We start from the raw sequence: 12,443 nt of genomic DNA on the forward strand, positions 1-12,443 counted from the left end.
ATGTAGTTAAAATATTATTAATTAAGATATCATTGTTTTGCACACTTTTACCACATTTTCTTATTGCCCCATCACTCAATCTTGAAACAAATATTTATGCCAATTGATTTAAACATAGACAAGCATTATTTTGCCACACAGCAACATGGTGCTGCTGTCTTGTTTCCCCCATATGTTCTGATGTTATAGCCTCATTCCATAATTGATTAACTGCATTTATTTGTTAAGGGTAACACCCCCGCCCCCAAAAAATCACTCATCAATACTGAAAACAAATTTATGAACATTTTAGCTAAGCCACTATATTTAATATGTCAAATCAGTTATGTTATGTATATGTTATGTATATATATATATATCTTGTGTGTAAAGTATATACTGTATCTGATTTGTTACATATTAAAATAGGTGCGTCTTAACTTGCAATTGTATTGGTTGTGGTCTGCTAAAATGTGTTTGCTCAGTGATGCCGCTCAGGGGTTTCTCAGTTTGGCATTAGTGGAATTACTTGCAGTAACAATGTGGACTGAAATTGGTAATTGTAAAGGAAATATCAACTTAAATCACTCACTGTGTTTGTGTTGTGTTGGTCTTGTTTTACAGAGCCGTGACAGAATGGTGGACTGCTTGAGCAAAGTCATGCTGCACACGGTCATCTCATGCTGGCAGCCAGTCCTGGGACTGGCCCTGCTCGCCGTCTTCATGGGCTCCTCCCTGGGCTGCCCCTCCCGCTGTGAGTGCTCGGCACAGACCAAGGGCGTGGTGTGCCACCGCAAGCGCATGCCCACCATCCCCGATGGCATCCCAGGCGAGACCAGGATCCTAGACCTGAGTAAAAACAAGTTGACCATGATCAACCCGGACGATTTCGCCGCCTTCCCCGGCCTGGAGGAACTCGACCTGAGTGGGAATATAATCAGCTACGTGGAACCGGGTGCCTTCAACGCTCTATTCGGCATGCACTCGCTCAGCCTGAAGAGCAACCGGATCAAGCTTATCCCTCTTGGCGTCTTCTCGGGCCTGGCCAACCTCACCCGCCTGGATGTGAGCGACAATAAAATTGTCATACTCCTGGACTACATGTTCCAAGACTTGCACAATCTCAAGTTTTTGGAGGTGGGCGACAACGACCTGGTTTACATCTCGCACCGCGCTTTCAGCGGACTTTTGAGCCTGGAGACGCTGGCCCTTGAGAGATGCAACCTCACCGTGGTGCCCTCTGAGGCCCTTTCGCATCTCCACAACCTGGTCAGCCTGCACCTGCGATACCTCAGCATCAGCACTTTGCATCCATATTCCTTCAAAAAGCTGTTTCGGCTGCGGCACTTGGAGATTGACAACTGGCCCTCGCTGGACCATGTCCCGGCAAACACCCTGCATGGCCTCAATCTCACCACACTGTCGGTCACCAACACCAACCTGTCCTCCTTCCCCTACCAGGCCTTGAAGCACCTGCCCTACCTGACGCACCTCAACCTGTCCTACAACCGCATCCGGCACATTGAAGGTGGAATGTTGATGGACCTGGTTCGCCTTCAGGTGTTTCACCTGGTTGGCGCTCAGCTCACCGCCATAGAACCCTACGCTTTCCAGGGCCTGCGGGGACTGAAGGTGCTCAACGTTTCGCACAACCGACTGGACACGCTGGAAAAGGGAGTGTTCCAGTCCCCGGAAGCGTTGGAGGTCCTCCTCATCGACAACAACCCGCTGGTGTGCGACTGCCGCCTCATGTGGATCTTACAGAAAAGGCACTCTATCTTGTTTGGCGATTCCCAGCCGGAGTGCAACACGCCCGAGGGAATCCGAGGCAGGCCTTTCCAGGAGTTTAAGGAAAGCCTGCTGTCCTATTACGTGACCTGCACCAAACCGAAAATCCGCGAGAACAAGACGCAAACGGTGACGGTGGACGAGGGCCAGCACGCTCTACTGCACTGCAGCGCCGAGGGGACACCAAGGCCCACCGTGTCCTGGGTGTCCCCGCGGCGGCGCGTCCTGACAGCCAGGAGCCACGGCAGAGTAACGGTGCACAACAATGGCACCCTGGAAATCAAGTCGGCCGAGATTCAAGACGGTGGCGTCTACCTCTGCCTCGCCTCCAACACGGCCGGGAATGACACCCTGATGACATCGCTGGCCGTCAAGAGCCTGGGCTCGCTGTACGCCAACAGGACCCAGTATTACACCGACCCTAGCAACACCACTGCCAACGGGACCGCCAGCATCACCCTGGGCTTGGACCTAAAGACCATTTTGGTGTCAACGGCCATGGGTTGTTTCACGTTCCTGGGGATGGTCTTGTTTTGCTTCCTGCTCCTGTTCGTCTGGAGTAGGGGCAAAGGAAAACATAAAAACAACATCGACGTGGAATATGTGCCTCGATCCAAATCTAATGGCACTAATGTGGACTCAGCCGACATCCAGGCTGGTCCTCATCGTTTCAACATGAAAATGATGTGACTTGTTTTATCGGAAAAATTCTGGATCGTGTGTGGAAAATAACCCAAAGTACATTCTATTTTTTCCAAATAGAACCACAGCTGACAGACGAGTGGTCACAAAGGACTTTGGGATAAGAGACAACGAGCGGGACCTTGAATACAATGCTTGTAGGATGTCGGAATTGCTTCAGCTCAGACAAGGAGTGAACAGTGTCCAGGGAATTAAGTGTCATTTATCTGCTTTTTGAGATTTGTATGCCCTCTCCCGAAAAAAAAGAATGCCCTTCGACGTCTCTGGGTTGGATCTTCTGGACTCGGCTGAACCGTGTACAGTACCAATTTGTATCTTATGCTAAAAATGACCTTTGTTGAGTCTTGCGCCACATGCTTTGTTACCCATCCGATCAACCAATGACGGCAACCATCGCTTCCTCTGTTCGATACTTTTGCCCGTGTGTACCTAATGCTTTGTTATTATGTACACCAGGGGTCTTCAATCCTGTTCCTCGAGGTTCCGGTGTCCTACCTGTTTTCCATCTGTCCCTCCTGCAACACACACCTGATTCAAATGATCAGGATCTTTATCCAGCTTCTGCAGACCTTTGGTGAATATCTGTAGCAGGGAGAGATGGAAAACAGGCAGGACACCGGGCCCCGAGGAACATGATTGATGACTCCTGATGTACACCTACTGTATGTACATACTCATTGAAAAGAAATATTCATAGCAATATTCATGGGATGCATTAGCCAAAATTGATATAACTCTATACTGTATGTTCAGCAAAAAAACAAAAACAAAAAAAAAAACAACAACAAAAAAAGAGACTTGAGACTTTCGAAGTTTCCATAGATTCAGGAAGGGCTTCTATGGGTGATGATGTGTCCCTGCTCCCCCACGATTGATTCAGAAATAAGAAATATGAATAAATACATATTTATCAAATAAAATATTTTATTTATTAATGACGTTGGTCAAAAATCAATCCTCAACTGCTGTCGGGTGTCCAATATAATATCTGGACTTCCCCTTGGATGAACATGAACCACCGTTTTGTCTGACTTTAGTGTCTTTCTATTCCTTTGAAGTGTACCTTTTTGGCCATGTGTCAACTTTTTGGCTCGTGTGTCAACTTTTTGCTACAGTGATATTTGCATTGTTTCTTTATTCTTTCACCTGTAGAAAAAAAATGACTTTGTTGTGGTAGTTCCTCATTCTGTTGTTGAATCATTTAGATTGTGACAAATTTTAAAAAAGTATTTAAAAAAAATATATATGTATGTGGAATAAATGCAGTTGTATTTGTACCTGTGGCTGAAGTCAGCTTTACTAATGACAAAAAGCAACTATCATATAATTGTGAAATCGCAAATGGCTTGAAGTAAATTAAAATAAATATTACAGTGGTGCCTTGAGAATATAACTGACATGAGTAGAATGCCATTAATTTATTTCAAACCCTTGAAAAAAAAAAACAATTTGTTTTGTGTGTACGGTAATAGCATTTTCTTTTAACTTAACCGACAAGCACAACACAGGACTGTACCTAATATTTTGTCCTTCCTTGTTGTTGTTCTTCTGTGGTGTCTATTGGCACACCTGCTTAATAGCGCATTACTGCTAACAATATATTGGGCCTCCTAAAATTCTTGTTTTTGCCTAAGAAATGTTCTTTCCTATCCTCTCCGTGCTAGCTGACCCATAAGTACTTGGAGCATAGGATCGTTGGGATTCTACATATGGTTAGGAAAAGTGCCTGGGTGCTGTTGTGTTGGGTTCGTTTTAAAAGGAAGACCACCGCTCACTTCCGTAGTGTTATCACGAAGCTGCTTTCTTTATTTCCCTTTTCAACAACACCACACTCACTAGCCTCAGCTCCCCTCTAGAGGTTCCATACGTGTAATACCATTGATTACACCACATCCCCCTTACTGAAACTATGTTGACCCTTAGCGGTAAACAACACATAGTTTTAAATTAAATTTTACTTCTTTGCTTTGTAACAATTCAATAACATTGTTTTCCTACTTTTTTTTCTTCAACAGTTTCTGCAAAACATTTTAAACCGTTTTCAAGGCATATTCAAAACAGTAACTCAACATACATAATACAGTAATGCATACCATTCACAGATCCAGTCTTTTTGGTTTTATAACCTACCTGATCTAGTTCAAACAACACTTTGTGTATGTTGTGCTCCTGGCTCTGAAACTGTCTCTGTAGGAGTATTATCCATCGACTGGGCCAGTTGTGTTTCAGTCTGAGTCTCTAATATTGGCATCAGAAGTTGGCTACGGTTCCTTCTGGCTGTTCCTTGTGGTCCCTTGACGACATAGTGCTTGGTGGGCAGATGTCACTGTACCTTGTGCTTTTGCATCGGTTATCCAAACAGGGTGTCCGGGCAACAATTTGTCTAGATCTCGTTCTGTGTCTGTTGTTGAAACCTTCTGCTTGCTTCAACCTTCTCTCCTTCTCCACGCAACGTAGTTGTTGCAGATCCGGTACACATGGCTGCAAGGCCTCGGGAACCATTGGCAAGGTGGTACGGAGTCTACGCCCCACAAGAATCGGTGCAGGGCTGTATCCATTTGCCAACGCTGTTGTTCTGTAAGCCAATAGTGTTCGGTATGGATCAATAGCTTTCTTGAGGCGAGTTTTGACTGTTTGGACAGCTCTCTCTGCCTCACCGTGGCTTTGGGGGTACCTGGGACTACTGGTCACATGCTCAAAACAGTATTCCTTTGCAAAGTCTTTCATTTCCTGACATGCTGTGGTCCATTATCTGTGATCAGTATCTCTGGTATTCCATGGCGCGCGAAAATTGATTTCATATACACAATGACGTTAACAGAACGAGTAAGGCTGAGCTGTGCAATCTCTATATACCTAGAGTAGTAGTCCACTAACATCAGAGTGAACAAGTCAGCACCTAACTTCTGCCATGGCCTTTCTGTTAGTTCTGCAGGCATTAATGGCTCCCTCATATTGACTCTTTCCTGTATGCACTGCTTACATTTTAAGATAAGTTCACTTATTTGGTTGCTTAAACCTGGCCACCACACTGCCTGGCGGGCACGCTCTCTGCATTTAACCACACCTTGGTGACCCTCATGTATCTTGTCCAAAACTGCATTTCTCACGTTAGCAGGAATCACCAACCTTGTGCCTCTTAGCAGTTGTGCACACTCAGGATGTTCCTCTCAGGCCAGTAATGCTTCGCTGTACCCTGTAGCTGGTTGCGATCCGGCCAGCCTTCGGTACAGTACTTCGTAACTTCAGAGCAAACACTGTCGGGAGTTGCTCTAGAAGATCTGCCAGGTATTTGCTGGTTGTAGGAAGACCTTCTAACACTGAATACCAAATGTGCGCATCCAAGGCTTGTCCTCCCAGAAGACTTACCAATGACTTGTGGTCAGTTTCCACTTCAAAGTGTAGACCTGGGATGAAATCATTGAACCTCTCGCAGGCCCAGGTGAGAGCCAATGCTTCTTTTTCTAGCTGGGCGTAGCGCTGCTCTCTAAGTGTCAATGACCTGGATGCATAAGCGACCGGTGACCACACTTCTCCCTCTCTCTGTAGCAAGACTGCCCCCAGCTCATATGAGGAGGCATCTGCGGAGACTTTCATTTGCTTATTTGGGTCGTACAGCTGTAGCACAGGGGCAGGGGACAGTTCCTGTTTGAGATTATGAAAGGCTTTTTGTTGGTCATGTCCCCGGTGCCACATATTTTTGGTCGAAAGCAAGTCTCTCAATGCTTTATCCTTTTCAGAAAGGTTTGGAATAAACTTTCCAAGTTGATTCACCATTCCAAGGAAGCTCCTCAATTGACTCGCGTTGCTTGGCTCTTGTCCTAAACTGCCTTAGTTTTGTCCGTATCGAGGCTCAACCCGTCTGCTGAAACAATGAATCCAATGAATTTGACTTTTGCCGAACTCACATTTTGACATGTTCAGCGTAACGCCCGCTTTCTCCGTCCACTTCAGAACAGCATGCAACCTTTCGTCGTGCTGCTCCATGGTGGATCCCCAGACAAGGATGTCGTCCATGTGGCTGACGACTCGCTCAAGGCCCGCTGTAACTTCTGTTACCATCATGTTTTGGAAATGTTCAGGTGCACTAGAAATACCAAATGGCAGACGGTTGAAGTGGTATCTACCAAATGGCGTAATGAAAGTGGTGAGGGGGGCTGACTCTTTCGACAATGGCACTTGCCAAAAGCCCATATTTGCATCGAGATTTGTAAAGAACTGAGCACCTGTGAGCATGTCTAGAGTTTGGTCTACGGAGGGAAGCACATATCTCTCGCGACTCACAGAGTCGTTTAGAGGAGTCAGGTCCACACAGATATGCACTTTTTCCTTGTCCTTTTTAGGTGCGACAACCATGCCACAGCACCAATTTGTTGGCTCCTCAACACGACTAATAACTCCCAGCGTCTCCATCCGCTCCAGTTCCTCCTTGACTTTACCCATGAGTGGAAGCGGAACACGTCTAGGCAGCTTAAGTGAATACGGCTTTGCATCAGGCTTCAGTTTTATTGTGTATGGTTTCAGAACCAGTCCAAGTACATCACACAAGATTCTCTCAATTGTGCTTCTGTCACCATACGTGATAGTCTCAGTAGTAGACCCCAACACCATTAGTGTAATTCCACCTGGTCCATACAGTGTTTTTTGCGCCTTTTCCATCTGTTCATTTCTTATTCTAAACTTTTCATGTTTGTTCGGAAACAGCTGTGACGTCTGCACCAGAATCTTGAATGTCACTTTATCTCCTCTCACATTTATGTCTGCCAGCCATGGTTCTTCTCCCGAGTCCATTTTACCAAGAACAAGTCCATCCGCGCTGTCAGCAACCTCATTCACAGTTGATTTAGACCTACAGACTCTTCCATAGTGTCCACGTTTCCCGCAGTTATGGCACTCTGCATTTTTGGCTGTGTACTGTACAACCAAGCATGCAACGGTGCTTTGTCACACTTAAAGAATGTCTTATCTTGTTTTGGTTTTGGTGACTTAGAATGTTTTTTTTCTTTGCTTTTGAACTTGTTTGGCTTGACTTTTCTTACATTTACTGCATCCACAGCCACTTTACTTGTGCTCATGTCGCTTCTCAGGTCAAACTGCTGTTTTTTTATTTCTTCAGATTGTCTTGCCATTACGATAGCTTTTGTTAGGGTAAGATCTTTATCCAGCTGCATTATTTCTGACAGCGATTAATCTTTAAGTCCCACTAGCCTATCTCTCAGAAGGTCATCGTGAAGTGCACCACATTCACAGTTTTCAGCTCGGGCGTAGAGTGCTGTTATGAACGAGTCCACTGGCTCTGATGGCAGTTGCACTCGCTTGTTAATAGTTGCCCGTTCATAAATCACATTCTTCAAAATGTCTATCAAAAGCCGTTTTGACTGCATCATAAAGCTGCCGCTGCCCATCCATTAGCGTTAGCCCTCGTAACACGTCGTCAGCCTCATCTCCCATGCAATACACCAGCGTGTTTACTTGATTCGCATCTAAGGAGTTGTTCAGGTCACTTGCCAGTCCAAAATGCTCAAATCATCTTAGCCACTTCTCCCACTCCTGGGGTTTCGAGAAGTCGAAAGGTTCCGGTGGTTTTATGGTGAAGGTCGCCCCTGGGGTAGCCCCCGCCATGAAAGGAGCTGCTGGCGCGGACACTTGGCCACCTGCTGCCGCTGAAGCTGCCGCTTGAGCTCGCTCGGTCATAGCCGCTAGCCGATTGCAAAGCTGACTTTTACCTCCTCAAAACACACCAACTTCTGACACCATGTTGTTTTGGGTTCATTTTAAAAGGAAGACCACCGCTCACTTCTGTAGTGTTATCACAAAGGTGCTTTCTTCATTTCCCTTTTCAACAACACCACACTCACTAGCCTCGGCTGCCCTTTATAGGTTCCATACGTGTAATACCACTGATTACACCACAGATGCAACCTTGAAGTCACCTTTAGCATAGGTTACTCCTGACCAACCGTTACAAAAAGATATTCCCCACAATTCATCACGCCAGCAACATTTAAAGAATCAGGGCACCGACGTAGTTCACAGACTACACGAAGACGCTCGACATTCACACTGAAGCCTTAAAAAACTAATGCTTGAAAAAAAAATAAATCAAAAAAACATTTATAAAACTTTTTCCTTCTGTCAAAAGTGGATAGTTAATGAGGCCAAGAAATGTATGTTCAAAGCAAAAGGAAAGGTGTGGTTACAAACAAATAGAAATACAATAATGAACACATTTTCCGTTATTTATTAGAGAATGGGCAATTCACAAATCAATGAAAAACATCATCAGTGATCCTTCACCAAATCAATGATTAGAGTCTGTATCTTTTTCATTTCGTCATTAAGCTACTATTTCGCAGGTAAAGTCTGCAAGCGAAACACTTGCGTCAGCAATAGTCGTCGTCATGCAATGACGGCTGTTAGGAAAAGTGGAGTCAAATTCATGTGAAACTGTGTCCTTTTGAGTGTTGGAAAGGATCCATCTTTTTATCTTTCCTTAACTCGATGACGTAATCCAACAAAGGTAAAGGCAAACCCGGCATAAACGTTTGGTGATTGGCCCCAACTATCCCGCCAGAGCAAGAAAACCAATGTGAACTGATATTGGCTGTGAAATTTGCTTCTAGCAGTGGGGGTCTAAAGCGCACTCGTGTCTCAAAAGTTAAGGCCCTCATATCTCAAGGTTCCACTGTAATTGATTAATTAATTTCATTTGTTTTTTCAATGAAAATTGTTTCATTTTGGATGAAAATAAAAATAAACAATATGAAATTGAATTTCTTAATTACATTGATTATGAAAACATTCAAGTAAATAGATTTTTTTTTTTTTTTTTAAAGATTCATCAAATTGATTTGTAATACTTAGTAATTAGGGGTGCACCGACCGATCGGCCGGGACCGGTGTCCATTTTAATTAATTAATTACATTTAATTAATTTGGGGGGGGTCGGTGATCGTCCGATCCCTTATTAAAATATAACTGATCTTGTCTAGCGATCTCATCTCCCACCACAGAGGTCTGAAAAAATCAGCCACTATCCTTTTTAGATGTGAGATGACCAATAGTATTTTCATTTTTATTCAGAGAACTACTTCATGTGCAGTTAAACCAACCCATTTGTATTGTTTCACAGGTATTGTTCAGTGTTTTACAATAAAACAAGATTGCAACATTGAAGGTGTATGCTCTTGGTTATGAAAAATCTGGATAGGCAGGTCAGGTTTTTTAACAATCGGGGATCTGTGATGGGCCAGAAAATTGTGATCGGTGCACCCTTTATTTGTAATGTGTTTGATTCCTTGAAATTTAAATGAATTAATTTTAATTTAAATGAGTTAATGAAAATCGTAACTGACTTATTTTTAAATCAAATTGACAATTTAAAAATTTCAACATATTTAAAACTTGACTTACTTAAAAAATATATATATATATGTTCAGTACCAATACTTCTTTTATGTCACTTCAAGATGATATGTGGTATAATGGATGGATGCATCCATTATCCAAACCACTTATCCTCACAAGGGTCGCGGGCGTGCTATAGTTTATCCCAGCTGTCTTCGGGCAGTAGGCGGGGGACACGCTGAATTGGTTGCCAGCCAATCGCAAGTGGTATAATTCATTCATGATATACTGGATCTTCCTCATAATTAATATAACTTTTCTGCCATTAGGGCTTGAACCCCTAATTTGAAACCCTAACCCTAGGTAGGAACCATGATTTTTAACACTAACCAAAACTGATTTAAAACCAGTTTAAATCAGAATTATTAAAAAAAGCTAAACTAGGATTTAGACTATCATTTGAAAAAAATAATTCTGATTTAAAATCCCAACTGCAATCCATATTACTGTCTTGCAGCCCAATTTAAACCTAAACCTGCTTTCAGACCTGAACACACCCTAATTTAAAACCCTAACCCCATTCTCAAACCACAACCTCAAACCAAATCCTAACTAGACTATAATTCTAACCCTGCTTTCAAAATAAATTTGACATGTTATCCCAAGTTTATAGACCTAACACAGACTTAATACCCTACATTTAAACCCTAACCTTGTCTTGAAATCATAACTTTGATTTTAAATCCAGATTCCAAAACCTAAACCAGGCTTGAAAACCTAATTTGAAAACCCAGATTTAGAACACCAATTTGAAACACTAACACTGGCTTGAAACCCTGATTAGAAACCCTAACCCTTTCTTGAAAGCCACATTTGAATCCCTACCTCTGCATTGAAATCTTAAATTGAAACCTTAACCCTATCTCAAAACCCTAGCTGTAGTTTGAAACACTGTCCAAGGCTTGAAAACCTAATACCTAAACCTGATTCAAAACCCTGACCATGTCTTGAAAGCCAAATTTGAATCCTTACATCTGACTTGACAGCCTAATCTAAAACCGTTACTCTACTTTCAAACCTAAACTCTGACTTGAAACCCGTATTTGAAATCTAACTCTGCTTTGAAACTCTAGCCCTAGTTTCAAACCCTAAACTATGTTTGAAACCCAAATTTGAACCCCTACATGTGTTGACCCCTAATTGAGAGCCCTAACCCAGTCTTAAAACCATAATTTTGATTTAAATCAGTAGTCCTGAATCTCTGCACCTGACTTGAAACCCTAATTTGAAACCCTAACCCTGTTTTGAAACCTTAATATCTGACTGTCCGCGGGGGCCAGCCATCGGCATGTTCAACTTGGTGACATTGCCAATTGACAGTATCTACCGGTATACAGAAAGTATTTAGAACAAGCTGTGAATGAGTGTTATCCATTCTGTGAATGCTGGGAATCAAAAAGTGTTGTTCTCGGTACCATTTATAAGGCATCATGAATAATGCGCTGGCTTTAATGTAGCAGAATAATCCCTGACAGATTAATTACTAAACTGAACTACTTGTTTGGATGTTAGATGATCTGAAGAAGCTCCACAAAGAATCCTCCTCAAGGAGATTTAACCAGATTAAGTTTTTGTGCAAAATGGTCTTCTAATTTAAAACAAAAAATAAATAAATTCAATAAATTGATCAGTGACATTTTTTCCTACTGTCCAATGTTGTGAGTGGTACCGAAAGGTTTCATCAATAACCCATTCACAAAACTCTAACATGCAGCATTATCCCTTTGCATGTGAAGTAAGTCCTTGTGTGGGAAATCTTTAGACCGTAAAAATCTCTACCAGCGCGTAGAATACATTTAAACGACCCGGAAGTGGAAGTCTTTGTTCCTTCTCAAAATAATCTTGTGTTGTTTTGCAATAATTATTTTATAAAAACTGAAAATGTCTTGGATTTGAATGCAAAAGTCTTGCAATAAAACGCAATAGGTTATTACTCAATCTTAAATATCGTCCTGATGTCCCCGGGCGGGCTCTGGTCCGCATCATCATCATCTTCATCACCATCACATCACGACGGAATTGTGTTGGCAGCTACATGCTATTTTGGTTAAACTGTTGTAAACAATTCAATTCACTTGATACCCGCAGCCAGTAAGTGGATGTGCATAGGAAATTAGCCAGCAAATGAGCTTTAAATCATGTTTATGACTACACAGATGTTTTCTTTCTTTCTGTTTGTTTTTTGGGCAGCGGGTTGGACTGATGGAATGTAAGTACGGAAGCGCTTAAAAGGACGAGGGACGAGGACGGACGGGGTCGGAGGACAATTATTTGTATGAATAAGGATGGACGGATGAGGACGGAAGGGTATCCAGGTGGCGGACGGAGGACGGACCGCTAAAAAGGGTAACGTGCCCATCTCTGAAAACCAGAGAGCAAAATGTTACAATAATCGAGGCGGGACCTAACAAACGCATGTATTATGATTTCTGCGTCAATATTAGATAAAATTAGAAGAATTTTAGCAATATTATGGAGGTGAAAACATGCAGTTCTGGTAATATTCAATTAAAAGTAGAGGCGGACCGGCCTATAGACGTACTATTTATAGACGTACTATTTTTCCC

General features: G+C 42.8%; 1 protein-coding gene across 4 annotated transcripts in view; it reads left to right on the forward strand.

Moving 5' to 3' along the window:
- The window catches only part of lingo2 (leucine rich repeat and Ig domain containing 2), a 298,342-nt gene extending 288,760 nt beyond the window's left edge, over window positions 1-9,582 (forward strand). For all 4 annotated transcript variants that reach the window (XM_086023923.1, XM_086023922.1, XM_086023925.1 and 1 more), the window contains one exon: window positions 604-9,582. In XM_086023923.1, coding sequence (XP_085880049.1) covers window positions 616-2,457 — 1,842 coding nt within the window. In that variant the 5' untranslated portion in view covers window positions 604-615 and the 3' untranslated portion in view covers window positions 2,458-9,582. The remainder of the gene's footprint in view (window positions 1-603) is intronic.
- The last annotated feature ends 2,861 nt before the right edge of the window (window positions 9,583-12,443 follow it).

The sequence above is a fragment of the Filicampus tigris genome, chromosome 2 (genome assembly GCF_054856515.1).
Source record: "Filicampus tigris isolate MCC_2025a chromosome 2, RoL_Ftig_1.0, whole genome shotgun sequence".
NCBI classification, from domain to species: domain Eukaryota; kingdom Metazoa; phylum Chordata; class Actinopteri; order Syngnathiformes; family Syngnathidae; genus Filicampus; species Filicampus tigris.